Source organism: Tigriopus californicus, chromosome 1 (genome assembly GCF_007210705.1).
Source record: "Tigriopus californicus strain San Diego chromosome 1, Tcal_SD_v2.1, whole genome shotgun sequence".
In the NCBI taxonomy this organism is placed as follows: domain Eukaryota; kingdom Metazoa; phylum Arthropoda; class Copepoda; order Harpacticoida; family Harpacticidae; genus Tigriopus; species Tigriopus californicus.
Genome location: NC_081440.1, coordinates 1,570,510 through 1,591,306, shown reverse-complemented (window position 1 = coordinate 1,591,306; position 20,797 = coordinate 1,570,510). Strand labels below are relative to the sequence as shown.

Genomic DNA, 20,797 nt, shown 5'->3' with positions numbered 1-20,797 from the left:
CTCGTGTGTCCGAGATTACCTTAAGGTTGATGCTTCTCTCAACATTACAGGATCATACATTTGGATCAAAAGTAACAAATTCACGATTAAGATACTAAATGTCGAAGTAATTGATTAACAGTGGGTATATTGCAGATGGTTGTCCAAACTGGCTTTCCCTACAGTAGCATCATTTCATGTTAATTTGTGTGCAAACAATTATTCGCATTCAAATGTCCACGTTTGTTGCTCGACGGCATAACAAGATATTCTTCCGAGCTTCGCTTATGATTATCTTGTGCTCAATATCAAGCTGGAATTGGAGCTCAAGAAAGCTAATGGAAAGAGACCTGAAGAATTTTCTTTCTCAACTAACCAATGTTATTTCACTTATGGTATGTTAACTGATCGAAAGAGACCAACTTTATTTTTCGTTTCTCCGAACATCTTCACTTTTAATGAGAATACATCTCAAATTTCAATTCGGTCGGACCAAAAGGTCAAAAGTTGTGCCCTCTTAAAGTTCACAACATAACTGAAAGAACTGCAAAGAAAGGAAGAACCAGCTCTTATCTAGTAACTTTTGGAACCTTCAGTGGTACGTATTCATTTTTTGAATTGCCAAAAGAGAGTCCCGAGTTACTTAAATCAAACTTATATTCAATATTGAAGATAGCTGGTGGATGGATTTCTTGTGATTTTGTAGGTGGGCCAACCGCACATGTTCTCAAAACTTCACCCAAGAACACTAATCCACAGAAAGAGATGCACAACAAATAGAGAAAGAAAGGTCCTTGAAGATCTTCCAGGGTCAGTGGCTTTGTTAAAGGTTGCGACCTGAGAGTTTTCCAAGCCAGTTTTGGTTGGTCAGCGTTGGACCGGGATCTCATCTCGGACAGAGCCTGGCTCTTCCAATGGATCAAGTGCCCTGTCATATCGGCATGCAATGTGCCCATATTTAAGGCCTCAATGAACATACCCCTGGGCTGCACTGCCCATGCAGTTCCGAACCTATAGATGAATAGGATATACGTCAAACGAAATAAGATTTTAGGGTGGGCGAAATTTGAACTTGCATCTTCATTCAAGTTGTATTTTAGAATATTCAATTTACCTTCGCAAAGTAAACATTTCACTCATTGGAAACTTCCCTCTTTCGCCTCTTTAACTTTTAGACTTGGCGCAAATCAGCAAAAATGATTGTGGTTGAAAATTGAAATTTTTAGTAGAACACTTTAAAGGGCCCTTTGCAAATGTCAGTCTTAACTGATCCTTCACTTTGAACCATATGTGCCTTAAAAATGTCGATTTTTCTTCACATTCGTAAGATTTCTTTGAATAGAAACGATATTGGCCGAAGCATTGGATCATTGGGCCCTAGTCAGACACGGATGATTCACGCACGAAGTTCTATAAATGTGGACTGAGAACGAGCTTCAAGTTAAATTGGCCTCCTCTTGGTCATAGCAACTCTGAGCCACTTTTTGAATTAAAATAATAGAATAAGAAACGTAGATCTCTTCGATTAAAAGCAGATCATCTTTTATATATTTTACTTGTAAGGTTGTTCGCTTCAAAGTTATATTATCAAAAGCTTATGAAGGTGACCATTTGCAGGACGAAAATTCGAATTTGATGTAGTGTTTTCTACTTAGCTTTGGACATATCTCCTAAGTTTCCTAAGCATAGTTTGGGGCTCAAATTTGACCAAGTTCATCTCTTCAACAAGATCTTGTGGTCGTATGAAGTGCTTATTTGGAATAACATGAACGGTTTAGGAGGTAAGAAATTTTGGCTTCCGTTCGCAGTCCACATCTCTAGAAGTCCATGAATTATGCTATTCCTTCTTAAAGGTTTCTCCCCTAGAAACACGGCAAGCTTCTTTTACCTGAATGTATTGTAATTGGCCAAATGCAACAGCGGCCGACCAAAAGCATCAATATAATCGGCATGCACAGAGGCTTCAAGGGCAAATCGATAATCCATAAATATCATTTGACCGTCAATCACTTTTTTGTATGCTTCGCTAAAACTCTCAATCCACAATTTATTTTTCCATATTCGACGGTAATCCAGATTGTTTGCACTCGAAAAGGCGATGGTTGTGGACCCTTGGTAATTATACATTCCAATAGGAATTTTCGACTCTAGCATCAACCGGGGTGTGTCCAAAGGCCTTTGCATTCCCGGTGAAGTCATGAAGGCCACCAGGTTACCAGTATAAGCGGAAAATATAATCAGTCTGTAGATATATTAGTAACCACAACAACCCATGCTTAGCTCATTTTCAGTCAATCACACAAGCTTACGTGAACATCCACCAGGCGGTCAAGAAAACACGTGGCGACTCTCTCGTGGGCAAGAACTGGTTGTCTATGTGGACATCTTTCACCAAAGCACTAAAGATGAACAAATAGGAGTTGCCCAAGTCACGGATGTGCGAGACGGGATCCGGTGGAGAGTATTTATCCAGCCAATTCAAGGCAGGGCCCGCCAAAACTTAAACAATTCGGCATTTTTGGATGGATGATTCATCAAATATGTTTTTAACCTACTTGTGGCTAGAATCACAAACATCCATGTGTACAGTGAAAATGGTTTGAAGATGGCCGGCCAATTTGGGTTGGGTTTGGGTAATGGACAGACCCAATCGAAATACTCAGGAACATAATGATGAGTAAAATCGATGACATCTTCCCGCTTGAAAAGGGAAACACAAGCTGCTTGAATTTGCGTTTAGATTCGATAAAACTCGGGAACGCCCACTGATGCTATTTTGAAGTTGAGGCGTAATGGCGAAGAACTTTGTTGAAAATGCAGAGTTCTTCTTTCTTTTCCACGCAACGTGAGAAAGATTCTTAAAATCACAGTTTATATCGGTTCTACAGAAAAAAATATCTCTGGACTGAAACCTATTGTTTTTGCGCACGTTCAAAAATTAATGGAATGTCAGTTACATAATGGTTGTTCGAAATCTTTGTAGATACTTGATTCAATGGTTTTAATTGAGCTAACTCAGCAATTGTTCAGTCGAAGGGATTGAGACACGTTAAAAAAGCTCACCACTCAGTTTGACAAGTTTCCTTTTCAATAGTTGTCAGAAGTGCACTTCAAGGTTGTTAAAAACTCCAACAAACAAAGGCAGAACCCGTAGCCCTCCCCTCACCCCCCAAAAAGATACCTCCGAGTGTTTCTGAACTTCTTTTGAAACAAAAATGCAGATTCAAGGTCGCATGGTGGTATCATTATTAACCCAAAATGAGTCTAAAATGTTACGTAAATGTAAAATTTATACTCTACTTACCTCTGGGTTCACGGCTATTCCTGACATGGACCAATTAGAGAGACCGTAGAGAGCGTGACCAATGAGACCAGACCAGGTTTCATTTTCTAGTTTTCCCCATGCGCCATCTGGCGGATTTACCACCTTCATTCTAAATATGACAATCCAAAACTTCCCTTCATTCTCCAATTGAAAGGCAGAGTTTGCCAGCGTTACTTACCTGAAGTTATACTTCCTAGCTAAATACTCGGTTAAAAGAAATTCCAGGCCTGAGTAGGTGCCATCCGGTCTTTTGATGATGAATGGTGAGTACTCAAGGGTAGCCAACGTGTATTGATAGCCCTTCATGTTCTTGAGCAAATCGGGGTAAGCCGTGGATTCAGGTAACTGCCGTGAAGAAGCAGCCATTGATTAGTATAAATCTTCGTCCAAACCTTTCAAATAACCCATGCACCTTTTGATGAAGTAAGGTCGAAAAATGCCTGGTCGGTGCGAACGAGCCAAAGGTGTCAAAAACGTGGCCCTCGAAAGAGCACCCTCTGGACGGTTTCCAGCATTCGATTTCCTTAAAGCTGATGAGAACTAAACAAGATGGAATGAGGATAAGAATTGATCAACGGGAAAGAGGCTCATATAAAGGTCATTCTCAGTTCATTAATTTCTAGACAAGGTGTCAGTGACCAATGTGGGGCACCGAGGTAGCTACCAATGAACCTTGGAGTGATCGAAGATACCGACAGCTCACAAACAAGGATGGACAGATCAACTTGGACTAAGTTTAACTCCATCGAGGAAAAAAAAGTACTCTTTCAAAAAATTCAAAAAATCACAGCTGATGTAGATTCCATTGTACTCTCCTTTAAGTAACAATACACGTTTGGAAGGACCGGCAGGGATTGATCACCTTGGCGTGATTTGCATGACCGAATGAAGCTTTACTCAGTTTTTTTGGAGTACGTTATTGAATTCTAGGGCCAAAGAACGAAACTGAAGATCTTGTCCATACTTCAGACAATAATTTTACGGTGGATGAATAATCCGAGGTGGTTATCTCACACTGAGTTTTGTTTCATGAGTCCAACTCCCCAGGATCTTAGGTGAGGCCAAAAACATGTCAGCGTAGACGAGGGATACAATAGAGTTGTCAAGTGATTGCCTTAACTTTCTGGACATGCTCATTTCATTTCATCACTGAGAACATACTTGACTTCACGTCGTACGGTGGTTATGAGTTTTGATAAAGTGTTTGCTTACATGCTAAGAGTTTTAGTTGCGTTTTTCTTTGTCATAAAGACAAAAGGAGTAACTTTTAAAAGAAATCGTTTTACATATGTATATTAGTATATTGGATGCTATAAGGCACATTGAATAACCCTGTAAAAATATACCCTTTAAAGTTTTGACGCATCTTGGCATTTTTCTACCTCAAAAAGTCATAGGGAACAACATTGATTTTATTGCTTTATGGAATTCTAGCCCACATAAAAGAACTTACATACCTAAAAACATTATAAAAACTATTTTTTTTCACCTACTCAATGTAAATTGGGAGCACACTTAGTTAGCTCTTGAATACGATTTATGATATCACTTATATCACCGCTAATTAGTTATGTACATGGGATTTTGTGGTCCAAATTTCATTGTGTTTAGCCCCAAAATGCCCCGGTTATATGTTAATTCAATTTTCCACAGAATTGTTATCGATTTTCAATATCACAAAAATGAAAGATATTTTTCTTTGCTTGCACAATCTCACAATAGCTAAAAATGCTATATGATGTGACTTAAAACACACTAAAAGTGTAATCTTTTAAAATGTGTTTTACAATCATCACGTGTACGCTTAACTGAAATATATTCAAGAGGTAAGTAAGAGTGCTCCAAATTCACATTGGGTAGGTTTTTACTTTTTTTAGTTTTTATAAAGTTTTTAAGTACGTAAGTTATTTATATGGGATAGAATTCCGTAAAACAATAAAATCAAAGTTGTTCCCCATGACTTTTTGAGGTAGAAAAATGCCAAGATGTGTCTGGGAATTTCCCTGGAAGCTAGATAGGGCTTTTTGATCACCATGATCACTTTCAGAAGCATGGCCAATCAAAATTACTCACACACTTTGTTATGTATTGATACAAATTTTCAAAAACAATTATTTAGCATATCCTTAGTTATTACCCAGGCTCAGAAAAAAATATTTTTGAGGGCCAAATAATTACTAAGAATATTAAAAGCACGAAATATTTTTTTACAGCAAAAGAAATTTCTAACACAAAGACATAAGGCTGTTTAAAAGACCCGTAAAAAGATAACATGAAACCAACTTTTCAACATTTTGAACTAATAACAAGGATTTCAAAGTAGCCCATTATTTTGAAATCTTCAAAAAACAAAAGCTTTCAAAATGTTCTTCTAGCTTGGACCCCCAAATTACTACCCTAAACCAGTTATTCAAATCAAATTTGTTTACTCCGGGTTACTCTCAGTTATTTTTCAATGTGAAGAGACCCGGGCTTAAAAAACAGGTAACAAGGTATATTTCGCACGACTTCCAAGGACACCCAATAAATCACGACAGCATACTCTCGCTCTTTTTTCTCATCTGGCCATCATACCAGAAAACTCGTTATTGTAATGCAGGCCTAAAAGGCCAAGAAGAGACTACATTGGGGCAGACGAGCAATCACAAACCGAGCCCGCGGTTAGATTCGGATATCGTCGGAACAAGTAGTTTATTTAGCAATTTGCCGTGCCTCTTTCCGCTTCGTTTGGGCTGTATGACGTTGCAAATAAGAGCCCTTATTGGTTTAGCCCATAAATATGGACGTACCTCGATGACCAAGACTAGTCATCAGGACTGCACCATTAGTCTTGTCATGAGGCAAGTTCGTCCTGTCCATAGCTTTCTTGAAGCTCAAGGAAAAGCAACTTTCAACGTATGCCTGGCAGCACTTATATCTTAACTAACAAATCGGGCGGAAGTTTCTACAGACAGCCTCAATGTACTTGCGGCTGAATTGGCTTTTTATGACTAGTCTTGGTCGAGGTACGTCCATAATTCTATGCTTAACAAATCAAGTGTGGGAGTGATCACGGACTTCTAGAAATATGGACTGCGAACGAGTTTCCCGCCAAATCGGCCTGCTCTTGGTCATAGCCACTCTGAGCCATTTTTCGAATTAAAGTAATGAAATAAGAAACGTAGATCTCCTCAATTAACGGTAGGTCAATTTTATATCATTTACATGCAAAGTCGATCGTTTCAAAGTTATGTTGTCAAAAGCTTATGTAGCTGACCAAGAGCAGGCGGAAAATTCAAATTGTATGTAGTGTTTACTACATAACTTTGAACATGTCTCCTGAGTACCCTAAGCATAGGTTTGGGCTCAAACTTGGCTGAGTTCATCTATTCAACAAGATCTTGTGGTCGTATGATATGCTTATTTGAAATAAGATGAGCGGTTTAGGAGATAGGATATATTTCCTTCCGTTTGCAGTCCATATCTCTAGAAGTCCGTGGAGTGATGAAGGGCTAACTTACGTGTACTGTGCATTTTCACAACAAAGTGACTAATTTTACTTTTCAATATTGGAGTCAACAGGATAGCGTTGTTCGTACGTAGGTTGAATTGGAGCTGGATTCAAACCTCTTTGGATTAGGTCTCACCCTGGTTATGGATTCAAAACTCGAGACCTTCGAGGTCCCTTTCCCCTCACTTACACTGAGCAAATCAACATTATCAATGCTCATTAGCATGATGTGATGACAGGAAATCTTTGAATTTCAGGACTCTTTCCCAAATCATTGGTTGCATTTTTGTTTCAAAGTGTTGTCTTGATAACGCAAAAACTTGAAGTATTAGCCATCTAAAAATTTAGTAAAGTTAATTGTAACGAGTACCGTCATTACATTTTTTGGCGGGTAACGGTTGCGTAACGAATTACTCTTTTTGGGCAAAGTAATAGTAAGTGCAGTCCGTTCCTTTAATGACGGACGACTAATGCCCTGGTATTCAGAGAAGCTACGAAAGGTACTTGTTACTGTACGTTTTCAAAAGCATTCATGAGCTTTGTTTTGTCAGGTGCTGCCGGGAATTCCATTTCCGGTAACGTTCGGGAAGTCCAAAAAAAGCGTCTTCCCAAAGTGCGTTAGGAGTCAAGAAATAAGGCATTAAATGTGTCCAGGTTTATCTGCCAGACCCTGTCTATGCACTTTATACTTGAAAGGTTATTTATATGGACCTTGGGGATTCCCCAATGTTGATGGTCGACAATGTTGCCAACAGTTGAGCAAGATTTATCTTCGTCGACATCATTCTTTACTCCAAGATGGTAATCAATTAGTTTTCAATATAGACAATTTTACCTGTATGTGCATGGTACTGAAATTCTTGGAATGAATAGATGGCCTCAGATATGCTTTCATGATTCGAAGTTATGAATAAATGAGTCTGATGCTTATTGAATCGATCTAATTCTCCTCTAAGTCTGATGTATCGTTTGAGCAAATCAGAATCGTTTCCCATGACCACAATCGTCTCGCATCTCGAACTATCCATGTAGAGCAAAATAATATTGATGGACTGGATTCATTAATTAAAAGATATTTTCAAATGCCATTGTTCAGCTCACTTTCTTGGTAGTGGTATCCATCGGCTTTTTAACGCTTCTTCCACCTGGACCCATCTTAATGGCTTCGTTAGGCCACCTCCAATTTCTCGAATTAGAGCTCGGAACTCTGGACTTGTCGCACTCGATGCTTGATTGAACTCCACATCGCAATTTTTGAGATCAATCACCCCGGATAAGGCCTGTTCCAAAGACCAAGACCATGATGAATGGACGCAAAGTGCCATGACCACCATCCATGGCCATTGTAAGAGGAGCATTGTTCCGTTATCTCCCGAAAATCAAGTACTAGTCACTTTGAATCTGGGATGGACGACTTGTTAGCTATTTGAACAGTCGGTCCACATTGGACGAATGATTTGGAAGGACTCCTGTGTCGTTGGCGATGTTGAATAATTGACGGATTGAGGTGGTTTCATCTAGCAATAATGAGCAATGAGATGTTTACTCTATAATGAATCAGGTTTTTTTCTCGATGAAACACGCACGTATGTTTGTCCGCTGCCATATGTTTCATTCTTCATTGAAAAACCAACAATGAACGGCTATTGTTTGAGTTAGTCTACGTAGCTGTCGACTCTACGGACTCTACATTTTGACGGAAAGTAATTCAGAATTCAGATTGGAGAGCCTTCTCTCGAAATAGTAATGAAATTGCTTTGCGTGTCACTTCCGATGTTTAATCAAGATATGAAAGTAATTTAAAATGGTAAGGGATGACACGAAAGCTTTTATCGACCATAATTTTGGTTGATGTTCCATTTTCCAACTTTTGGATCGAAGACCACTTTTTTGGTTTGGTTCTTCAAGGGCTTTTCTAACCGCTACAGGGAATGCAATCCCCAGTACTATTAAAATGAAAGGTTATCAATCTTTGTACGATATTTGATCTACCAACGAATTTGAGTTGGCACACCGAGCTAGTCCTTGAATATATGGTTGATCAGGAATGCTATCTAAAAGTTAGTCCAAGTCTGACTTGAAAGATGCAACCGGATCAACAAAGCCTACGTATTCCCTACGAATATTAGAGGGAAGCAAATCAAACAATGAAGAAGCCTTTGAATCAATTTGGTTTCGATTTTCAACCGAATCAAAATTAGACACTTATTGAATTATTGCATTCCATTTATCATCTGCATTTCTATAGGGTACAGGGTGTACTATGTACAGAACGGGATTATATCGTAATGAGGATTTTAGTAGTTCTTCAAGAAAAGGAACGGATTAGTTCTCGTTATTTTGGCCAAATGGAGTAATTTGTTACTGGACTCGTAAAAAGTAATCATTACGTTACTCTCTACAAACACTTTTCCTTAAAATCTAAATGACCACTACTTTTGGAGCATTGACTCATAATATACAGCTTTACAAACATATTAAACGTAGATCAAGGAAATGCACCCGTAAACTTTCAAAAAGATAAAATAAAACAAATAATTTGAAAGGATGTGCCATGAAATGAAATCGATGAACATTTCCATTTTGGTTGTTAGTGTTTACAACTGATTGTTGAAGGCGTTCAAATTTAACTCGAGACAGTCATGATAGAGAAAATAATGCATATATTATTTAGCATCTTGAGCTTTCGTGTTTATAACTTCCAGTGGTATAATAGTAATTCCACAAGAGACAACAAATAAGTGGTATGGTAGTCATAAACCCGACTTACAGCTTACCCAAATACATTATTATTTAAGCCAGAAAAATAAGAAAGGAAAGAAGCATGGTGTTAAGTACTCAAACCAAAGAATGAATGGCTACTAATGTTTATTTTGTCATGTTTCGATACTCTACAACAAGAGATTGAAGACCGCTCTGGCGGCTGAAATACAAAATGAGTATCGAGTAATTTCTTTTTTGTGTCGCTATAATTGCACCATTTTGAGATGTAATGGGATTGCAGTTACCTTTCTCGAAACAAGGATTGAATTAGCTATTTCCTAACTTGTGATTTCGTTACGGGTGCTTTGATCGTATTCTTTCATATATTCCGCTTTATATAAATGAAAGGATTGCTGTTGAGAGCCTATAAGAAGCAAAAAACAATTCTTATATTCTAGTGAAATAAACTTTTCCACTGAAAACAAATGCTCTTGATTTGATTTGTAGCGAACATTCAAACATTTTCCAAGAAATGGTACATTTCTTCATAAATCGGCGCAATTCTAAATTTCTCGCAGAAATGTCACAAAAATGTGGTCGTGTTTCTTAAAGTTACCACTAGGACCCGGAATCAATTTGATATTTTTCATCTTGACAATTAACAAAGTTTCATCTAAATCGTAGAATCGTCGAAGTGCTACTGGCAAAAGGTTCAACAGGACAGGACCTCTGTTCAAGACAAAACCGGCTTTAAGATTTTTCAAGATCTTATTGTCCATAGAATTCACAAACATTACCCCTTATATCGTCCATCTCGTCGAACGCTGATGATACCAAGTTAGTTTTTGGAAGAAATTATGTTAACACTCAAGACCTACAAAACGACCTAGATCAGGTTTATGATTTGGTGGCTGTAAAAAAAATGAAGTTGAACGGTGAAAAGTTTAGAGCCATGACGTTTGATCCCAGGAGCATCGAACAACCGACCTATTTAGATAATTGTCAAAAACCAATAGAGATGGTCGCCTCGGTCAAAGATCTGGGAATAGTTGTTGCGAATGATGGAAAGTTCGAGGAACATATCCAAATTAAAGTGAGCAAGGCCTTCCAGACATGCGGATGGATATACCGCACCTTCAAATCCCGAGACCCATTTACCATGAAATCTTTATCCAAATCAATTGTACAACCGCACTTGGAGTACGCAGCCCCAGTTTGGGCCCCCATGACCTCAGCAGGTCTAAATAAGATTGAAAGAGTGCAGAGGAGCTTCACGCGAAATATTGCAAGCAGGAGCCATTTAAGTTATTGGGATCGGTTCAAACCCTTGGATGCATACAGTACTTAAAGAAGATACGAGCGATATAAGATTATCTGCATATTTAAATGCCTCCATGGCCTTTGCCACAACCCGGGAGTTATACACACATTGAGCGATAGAAGAGGTATCAGTTGTACCATTCGATATCGAATGAATTCGTGGACAATAAGATCTTGAAGCATCTTAAAGCCGGTTTTGTCTTGAACAGAGGCCCTGTCCTGTTGAACCTTTTGCCAGGAGCACTTCGACGATTCTACGATTTAGATGAACCTTTGTTAAGTTTTAAGCGCGATCTTGATCGATTTTTGCAATCAATACCTGCTCAACCTTACGTTCAGGAATGTTTCAGAGCGGCAAACTCGAACTCAGTGTTCCCTCTTGTGTCGATGAACACATATCCATAACATCGGATTGTTGTGCTCTTCAAGAGCAACTTATTTTTGCGATTTTGCACAGAAAAGTTGTATTTTCACAGAATATAAGCTCAGTAAATTGATGTTGAAAAATCCTAAAGGTATTCGTCTGGAAAAGAAGCAGGAAAAATCATGAAATAGAAGAAAGTGGACAGATTGTTTCATTTTTTTATTTTTAAAGAAAACGGGGGAAAATCAAGTTAAGAACACACGTCATTTTGAGCCCAAATGGTGAAAACTGAAAAAGAAAACGCAAAATACTAAGAAAAGTGAGAAAATGCATTTGCTAAATTTTTTATAGCCCTGTCGATCATCCTTAATCAACTCATTCCATTTTGGGGGCCCACAAATATAACTGAATATCCGTTCACAGTTGAGGTTGTTGCACACATGCAAACGCATTTTTTATCATTTTTTCAATTGTCAGGGTTATTTGTATTTTTGCATTTGTCAATATTTTCAGTAAAAACCGTTCTTTTCATTGCTTTTGCACCTACCTAGAAAAAGTAAAAGTGTTGCAAACAAGTTTTGTTCTAGGGCAACCTCATTTAAAATTCATCATGATGCAAGCGGTTTCTGTTCCAAGCAAATATAAAGGGTTACAAAGTTAGTTTAATAATCCAGCCCAATATAAAGTTCGTTTATTGCGACATTTCTAAACGTCATTAGGACCCAATTATTCTCGACATACTGATGTTGTCGTGTCTTTGGCACTCTTTGGTTTGGAGCTCAATGCCCAATTTCCCCTTTCAGGCTTCAGGCAGTTGAAGTGGGAAATGGGACGTGCTTGAGCGATCAAGTAGAATCGAGCGCTTATATAGAAAGTATTGGCACTCTTTTTCGTGCTCGCTTACATTTTTGACTACCCCCATTTTTTCAATGCTTGATAATTTTCCTCATGATGCTGTTTTAAAAAAGGAAATTGATGGGCAATAGGAAAAATCAGCATTTTCCTTTCTGTTGCACTTTTTTATGCATTTTTTTCCAGTTTTCTTTGTGTTTTTCTTGGGGGTCTCTAGAGGTTGTGACAAGCCCTCTAGTTGTGACTAATGCCAAGGGTTGGACCGGTTGGACACACATGGGGGCACTCAAGGACATCATCCTAAACGCAGACGATGTCAACAAAGCAACCAAGAAGAATGCTAGAGTTGTTCGGCCGTGGAATGAATTTCAAGTCATGAAAAAGGGTGATTAAGTTTGTCTGATTGTAATAGCTTGTTAGAGTCTATTCGCCCTCAAAGGAACGTCTTATGGCACATTTTTTGTTGCTTTTGATCACGCAAGTAGTTGGTTAGAGCCATGTGTGTGGGTGTTCATGCTTTTGTCACGCCCTGTGTTATCGTAATTTACGTTTCATGGGGCTCTGATGATTCTAGATTGGAAGCAGTCATTGCAAGCAATCCTCATTTTCAGAATACTCATGTCTCTCTAGCGACCCCCAAAGAATGAACATATTCATTCCTCTTGAAGTCAGTTCGACAGTGTGCAGAGAAAATACGAAGGGTATCTGATTCTGCACCTCTTCAAAAGCATCCATGAGCTTTGTCCCAACCCTGGATTTAGGGTCAATTGTAGTGACCGTAGAGGCTTAATGTGCGTTTTTGAGAGCACCTTCAAGCCCTCAACAATCCAGACGAGTTCGAACAATGAAGTCCACTTCTCTTCGCTCTCGGGCTCCTTCATTGTTCAATTTGCTTCCCTCTAACATTGGTAGGGAATACGTAGGCCTTGTTGAACCGGTTGCATCTTTCAAGTCAAACTTGGACAAATTTTTAGATAGCATTCCACATCAACACTACATAGAGAGATTAATTTCTAGAGTCTGTACATGGTGTTTGAATATAATGTGTGGATTTGGACTTAGAGAACCAGTTTCCCCTACTTGCATCCACAGCCCTCTGGTGCACTGCAATTTATCTGTCAATTACAAATATCTTGATGAGTTGTCTAGCCTTATCTGCGACCTGTACATATACTCTTATATCTTATATACTCCGACTGTCTGTTCCAGGCTTCCCTTGCCTTTCCTGTCACCATATTTCCTTTCCAACCACATTTCTTCCACTCTCTGACATTCCCCTTTTGTCTTCGCCCTTGTCTTAGGACCCAGATGTAGATCTTCCTGGCACGCCAGCTTCCATTCCTCGAATAAGACAACCATTTCGCAGTTCTCCTCGATGGATTCAATCCCGAGAGATCTTTTTGTGTGGCTCATAGATTGGTCTATAGATTTGATCTATGAATTGTCGAGTATCTTCCTCTGTGTCACTTACAGGTGTTGGATGTGTTTGCACACTCTTCAACTTGTTGGTCCCATTACAAGTAGTTTCCAAGGACTAGCTCGGTCTGCCAACTCAAACTCGTTGGTAGACCAAATATCATATAAAGCTTGAATGATAATAAAGAGGCGAATTTTTAGAATGTATTTATTGCGAGAAGCATGTCTCATTGGATATATAGAAGTGGTACATGAATGTCAATTCAATTATGTTCGCACATGGCGATTTGGGGCCCATTCTAGGATCAATTATAACCTCTCATCTTAATAATAGTATTGTGGATTACATTCCTGCAGCGGTTAGAAAAGCCCGTGAATAACCAAACCAAAAAGTCTTCTAGATCAGAATTGCAATAAGTAACATTGATTGTTCAAGTAGTTTTTCTAGATTAAACCTCAGGATGGAATCTAACTTCTCAAATTATGCTTTGATTGTGCCAAGGGAAAAGCACATATTTGCTGAAAGTTCTTCTCCAAAAAAGCCACTTTATCCGGATTCTGTGTCTTAGGTTACTTCTTATGATCAAAGAAATTTCAAAAGCAAAATATATGTTTCAGCAGAAGTAGTGGTTACATTAGGATTCTTCTGTACCCCACGTTGTTATACCGAGATTTCTTTGTACTCGGTTCAAGTTATAATTCAAGAAATCCCACACAAAATGGCTGGAATCGACGATAAGCCACTAACAAAAAGATCTCCATATCCAGCCATCAACAGCGATTCTACCCACAACCAATGACCATATCTGAATAGTGAAGTTTCAAAATTATTTCCCTTTCCGTAAAAAGAACCAGTAATCGTCGTTGGACTGCAATTGATGAGACACAAGTGCGCGTATCAAGTTGTTTATTATTCCAAGTTGGAACAAGGGCACAAGACGTATAGGTCAGTTTGGAGTTACTACTTGTTTTTTTCGAACAGCCCTTGGAACACTTGAAATAGGAAGAATACAAAGACAAGCTGTGGTTTCAATATAGTAATTGAACAACACGATCAAGTTGTGGTACGTCATGGATTTCGAAAGGACAAAAAAATGTTACAGGGATCCCGAAATCCGACGGCAAAATATGAAATAGTTTCTGATACTTTCATCCCTGTCAACAAATTTAGGGGGACAGTCTACTACGTACAACCTCGGGTTACACACACAAACAGGCGTTTTCGCAAAAGAGGCCTGGGGACGATAGTAAATCGACAAATAAATGAATTATATATTTCTCCACCACCTTAGGCCTGGGTGGCGATTGAAAGGGTAGTAAAAAAAGGGGGTTTGAGGTGTGTCTGTGTGGAACAATGGGGGTAGGGAGTGGAAGGGGGTCGGTAAGTAAACCAACCAAAAGCAAAGGGATGAAAAAATGCTCACAAGTCACGTCAATGCTGTCAATATTTCGTACTTCTGGAGAAGACCCTCCCAACAAACTTTGCGATCATGAAGTGAATTCTGTATTTTGTTGAAGATAGTCGATAATGTTGCGGTTGTTGCTCATGTAGTGGAAGATAATATCACAGTATAGAACACCTGTTTAACCACTGCATAAGGTTCCTTCCCCGAGCATCGTCCTTGCCCAATTGGTGACCCCGTTCTTGGCGAGGGGGGTTTTGAGCTTCCTGTAAAATCAAAGGTCAAACAAGTTGATCGTTAAGTTTTGTTTCGATTTCAGTGAAGAATTTGCCCTTCTCAGAGGGAGACGAAAAAAACAACAATTCAGACATTTGGACAAAGAGCAAGGAACAAAAATCAGAACGGTTTTATGGTCAGTTGAAGTAACAATCAGCCATCGTTTTCACTCACGACATAGATTTAACATCTCCTTCAAAAGACCAAAGGAGGAGTATTGAGTAGAATTTCAAAATGTCGGACTCTTAGACTCATGCTTAGAAAAGATTATGAGGAACACAAGAAAGCTCGGTTGAACGAAGTAGAAAGTTTTAGAAGTGGCTGACGGGAAAAAAATTGAAATCCCTGAAGAAATTAATTAGGTTTTGAATTTGGTCATGTCTTCTTTTCTCTGAGGTCTCTTGGCTTAGTCGGTAACAAAATATGTCCGTCACAAAGTGGCATTGAAATACTACATTTTGAATTAGCCACCCCTGATTTTAGGGTAAAGATAAAATGGTATAATTTGGGCAACACTGGAAGTTCATTCAAAGCGAAACTTTGAAAGCGATAAATTTCCGAGGATATGTTTTACTCCTATCTACGGCCGTGTTGCTAGTATTGCCACAAGATCCAATCAGTTCTCATATGGAGTCTTAGTAAGGCTCCAAAAAAGAACTAGTTAAGGGCCATTCACGCTTAAGGCTGAGCTTATCAGTGTGCTTTATCAGGTTGCGAAGTTCAAACCAAAGTTTGGTATGCACTTAAAAGACCCTAGAACGTGTTTCGATTTTATTCTTAAGCCAGTCAAAGCTTATTTCTGAACAAGAAAATTTCACAATCAAGATAAAAATTGAACGTTTTTGCCATTTTTCTGTAACACTTTTTTACATGATCAACTTGATTTCACAACCAATCAAAAGTGAGAGATCCAAGAGGATATTCTAATGGCATGAGACATCCAAATTCAAACCTTTCCCAGAATTTCCATGATTGAATCTTCAAAAAAGTAAGGGAGGAAAGAAAGGTTCTGTTGAAAGAGCACAAGGTTTTCCGAGGCTTTGCAAACTGGCACAAATGTGAACTTTTTCCCAAAAAAATAGAGCCGCCAATTCCATTGATCCCAACCGTTTACCTGCTGTAGCGTTGATTTTGAAAATAGAAGGAAAAAGGCCGAAGGCGGAGAGAGAAAGAGTGAATGAATGAATGAGAGAGAGAGAGAGAGAAAGAAAGGCGTTCATTAATAATATTCTTCCTTTTCTCATCCTTCACATATCTCAAATGGAACTAAGCAAGGCCAATAAGGGTCTTACCAATCGCTTCTCCATCTTTGCCTTGATATCCCGGGCCAAGGTGAAAAACGCGTCTTCAACATTGATTGAGGCTTTGGCGGAGGTCTCCATGAACTTGATCCCATATTCTATCGCGAGCTCCTCACCGCGCTCTTTTGAAACCTTCAAGATGCACAAGATTACTCGACATTGTCCTTTAGACGTGATTCCATGAGGCAGAAATATCCCCTCTTACCTGTCGTCTGTCGTTCATGTCGCATTTGTTGCCCAAGATCATTTTCTCCACGTCGGCCGACGCGTGCTCCTCGATGTTTCTGATCCAGTTCTTGATGTTATCAAAAGACTTCTCATTGGTGATATCATACACCAACATGATGCCCATGGCCCCGCGATAATAGGCCGTGGTGATGGTACGGAAGCGTTCTTGACCCGCAGTGTCCCAAATCTGCAGCTTGATCTTCTTTCCATCCAGCTCGATTGTGCGAATTTTGAAATCAATACCTAGAAGGGATAAAAAAACACATTGGCTGTTTTAGTGCATTTTATCGTCTCACAGGTTTGATCCAACTTTTGCTTTGGCGTGCTTGAAGTGACAGGATCCGAGCCTTGTCTGGCGTTGTCGAGTGGTGTTTCTCGAGCTCCAAGTCAAATCGTCTTCAATTACGTTGGGAAACTTGAGAAGCAGGAATGGGGCTCGAGGAAGTAAACAAGAAAATGGAACGTGAATGACTCCCTTTCTGGTCTCTTTTCCATTCAAAACTCTTTGTCGATGGAACATTTTGAGATGCGCTCCATTTGAAGTTAGCTCTAAAGCCGGGAATACGACTTTACAAAGTCAAACAAGAATCTGCGAGGAGTCAAGTTAGACGAGACATTTCTTGACCGTCTTAAGTTAGAAAAAGGGCAATTTTGATGAGTTAATTAAACGAACAACACTTCATATGTCAAGGCTGGTGAACATGACGTGCTCAATTTGCCTAGTTAGCGCCTTCTTTTGATAGTTCTTGAGTTCAGAATTGAGTGCTCAAGGCCAGTGGGGAATGAATGTGCTCCGCTCAAAATCCCATGGGGGTACAATGCCTAAGTGTGAGATTTCCGTCACACCCATTGGATAGATCAAATGCCTTAGCCAAACATTCTCGGTCAGAAATCCAATTCAAACAAGCTGTATCACCATGCCCCAAAGTGGACTCATTCCAAAATGTTTTAACAATGACAAAGACCCCTGATTCTGATGACCAGGATATGTTTTCCCTTAGTTTGCCTCACCCATTTTTGATTGCCTCATTTTAATAACTATACATAATCAAACACCACTTTTTGGAGTCAAGGCACGGGATCACGCCAACGAAAACAAACCTCTGTCGAAAGATGGATACTAAATTTGCAACTACCATCATCTCGGTCTTTGGCCCGTTTTGATGTTTGTGTTCCTGATTTAGACCATGGAAGAAGAAGCTATGCCTTTCAATGATGATTGTCACTCAATGGAAAGGCCGAAAATTCGACAACCTGACTGGAAAAGCTGTAGCTCCAACGGTAATTGGCTCATTTCTAGCCCACATCTCCTCATCGCTCACTTGGTTGGATGTTCCTGCACACACAACTGCTTCATGTATTACATCAGGATTTGAACATTCGTCAAAAACTTGTGCTATGTCCATTTGGGACGGTTTCCCGCTCCAATTCATTACAAGAAAAATTGCTTTGAAAAAGTTTAATCTAATAATGAATACCCCTTCCATCCGTTATTGGCCTGAAAGTTATCCTGGCCATGCTTGCTTGGGTAACCCTCTTTCAATTCTGACATAAACACATTAACAACATGACAATCCGAAAACTTGATGTGGGACGTCTCACCAATGGTTGAGATGAAAGTGGCGTTGAATGCGTCTTCGGAGAATCTGAAGAGAACACATGTCTTGCCCACCCCGGAATCGCCGATGAGGAGCAATTTGAACAAGTAGTCATACGTCTTGGCCATGATGATTAAGCACGCAAGTTTGAGGTGTGCTCGTACGAGTAGGATTCGCCCACGAACGGCCAGGAGACCAAACCAAAGAACGGGCCGTGTGCTGGATACGGGATCAATGGGATGGCTCGTATATATATGGATATATGTGGATAGATATGGATGGATGGATGGATGGATCCACTCTTCGGTCTCGGTCTTATGTATAATATCGGATGTGTGTGCGTGAGCGAGATTGAGAGCCCAACCCAGCTGAAATTGGTGTGGTAGGATGATGTTCGGTGGGTGGGTGGGTGGGGGCTGCTCTGTCCGTCCGTCTGTCTGACTGAGCTCACTGTTCCTCCTGGACTCACTCACGTCTCGTCAGCAGCTTGAGTCAGTCAGTCTGACAAAAAGTTTACTTCAGGACCACGAGAACGAAACAGATCCGGGCAGACCATAAAAGCCAGACAAAAAGGGTCAGGATCTCAGTCATCAGTGGATGGAGGGGAGTAATCTTGCAGCTTGGTCACATATTTTGTCTTTGGTTTGTGTTTGGGGAGATTGGTAGAATTTTTGGCTGCTTTTTCTTTTGTGTATGAATAGAAACTTTTTGGAGGAGAACGTACATTTTCCCTTATATTTCTTGGTTTGTGAGCAAATCAATACTCTCCTCCCTCTCCTTCTGTAGTTTTGAACCAGAATACAAAACGGTTATTTCCCGGCTTAAGCTAGCTTAAGAGTCAAATTCTAAAGGTTATGGTTAACAAATCATAGGGATTTCTTTGTATGATGTGCCTTATTTTTTTAGTTTTATTAGGTACTTCTTCAAAGTTTGTAATGCATGTGCCATTTTTCTCGTATGCCTGGATTCTTTTCAAAAGCCTTTTGTTTATCGATTTTGGAAACTCCTTGGCCCAACAAACTGGATGCTTCTAAGCCCATAGGCAAAGTTAATGCATGAACACAAAATACTGGGCAACGAAAAATATTTTGGATCAACTGCTTCTTAAAATGAGTATTTTCCACGTCCAAAGCCCGCTACAATTATGCTAGGTTATAATTATAATTGTTCATTGATGAGGCTTCTCCAATAAGTTTTCAGTTTTGTTCAAGACCAAATGATGGCAAACAAGTAATCAAAAACTGGGGAAGTTTGTGAAATAATGCGAAACTGGTTTTGAGAAAGACCCCATTCTTTTTCTTTCCATAATATGACACTATGAGCATTGTAACTTTTGACATTTGGCAGCGATTTTGGGGGGAGCGTTGGCGGATGAATGCAGAACTTGGCAACACTCTGATCTGCCGCCTTTACTACCTCCAAATATTCATCAGCTGCCTCCATGAAACTCAAGCAAAAAACCTGGAAACGGGTAGGGTGGGTTCAAAATGCTAATCGTGAAGTTTTTGGACAAATAATATGGGGCCTGAATGCTGGATAACGTCAAAATGTATAATCTAAATAATCATCGTGGTCACACATGCCCTGAGTCTTACGAACCTTTTGGCGCCTGAAACAACCTCCATCAAACTTTTGATGCCAAAAATAGTTGTCAGATAAATTGCTGGTCTTTCTTTTGTTATAAAACGGATTCATCAATTTAGGAAATAAATAATGGGTTTTATCACTCGCTCATTCAATATGAAGGTTGTCTTATCAAGAGGATGCTAGATTGGTTTTATATGTTGCGTGAATTGTTTTGGAGTGTGTATGTTCTTTGAAGTTAATTATCAGTAGTCAAAAAGTTAAATTGGTGAGTTTAAATTTAGCTTTATCTATTTTGGCCACTTTTGCACTAGTTTTTTCTTAATTCGTATTTTCTAGAATAACGTGAAACATTTGATTATTGATATTTGAGAAAAATTTGGCTCGAAATTGTTTCCAAATGACTTTTGGCATGCTTTCATTTCGGGGGTAAAAAGCAAAGGATAGATAAAAAGTTCAAGATTTAACATCTTTCAATTTCAATCACATCCCTATTTGGACGGCGTACTCTTAAAGGCTAATGTTTTTGCTTGTTCTATTACACAGTTGAAGGCAAATCATCCCTTTTTCTTTGATTTTTATCATAGTTTATTTGCACGCTAATGACATTCATAAAAGTGTGTGCTTAAATATTTTACACAAATATGGTTGAGTAAAAGAATCGAAATGCTTAGAATGCGATACAACAACACAGATGACAAAAATTAGTTCAACGCACTTAAAAGTTGAAAGTTATGGGGGGGGAGTTGCATACAGTAAAAAGACTGGTGGGTAAAAGTAAATCTTGCTGAAATTCTTGGTTATTGCAGTCAGTGGGTGGGCAAGACTGAACAGACCCTTTATCAGCTCCCGTCATTGATTGCATTGGGCTGGGATCCGGGCAAAGGTGCGTGACCGCCAATATTCCAAAGGGATGTCAGGCCAAGGACAATAAGGTATTGTTAAGTCCTTCACCGGG

At 39.3% G+C, this 20,797-nt stretch overlaps 2 protein-coding genes across 2 annotated transcripts; both read right to left on the bottom strand.

The window, feature by feature from the left end:
* Positions 1–468: 468 nt before the first annotated feature.
* On the bottom strand, positions 469–8,166 carry LOC131881783 (ionotropic receptor 21a-like). The gene is made up of 9 exons (XM_059228743.1): positions 7,896–8,166; positions 7,630–7,814; positions 3,717–3,844; positions 3,483–3,649; positions 3,284–3,413; positions 2,535–2,679; positions 2,289–2,478; positions 1,868–2,221; positions 469–990 (listed from the first exon to the last, which is right to left on the bottom strand). The coding sequence occupies exons 1-9, from the start codon at positions 8,150–8,152 to the stop codon at positions 549–551; spliced, it is 1,998 nt and encodes a 665-aa protein (XP_059084726.1). The 5' UTR covers positions 8,153–8,166; the 3' UTR covers positions 469–548.
* Positions 8,167–14,339: 6,173 nt separating this feature from the next.
* On the bottom strand, positions 14,340–18,659 carry LOC131886033 (ras-related protein Rab-8A-like). Its single transcript, XM_059234254.1, has 4 exons — positions 18,260–18,659; positions 16,635–16,900; positions 16,421–16,561; positions 14,340–15,118 (listed from the first exon to the last, which is right to left on the bottom strand). Exons 1-4 carry the CDS (start codon positions 18,381–18,383, stop codon positions 15,014–15,016), a joined length of 636 nt encoding a protein of 211 aa, XP_059090237.1. The 5' UTR covers positions 18,384–18,659; the 3' UTR covers positions 14,340–15,013.
* Positions 18,660–20,797: the final 2,138 nt, after the last annotated feature.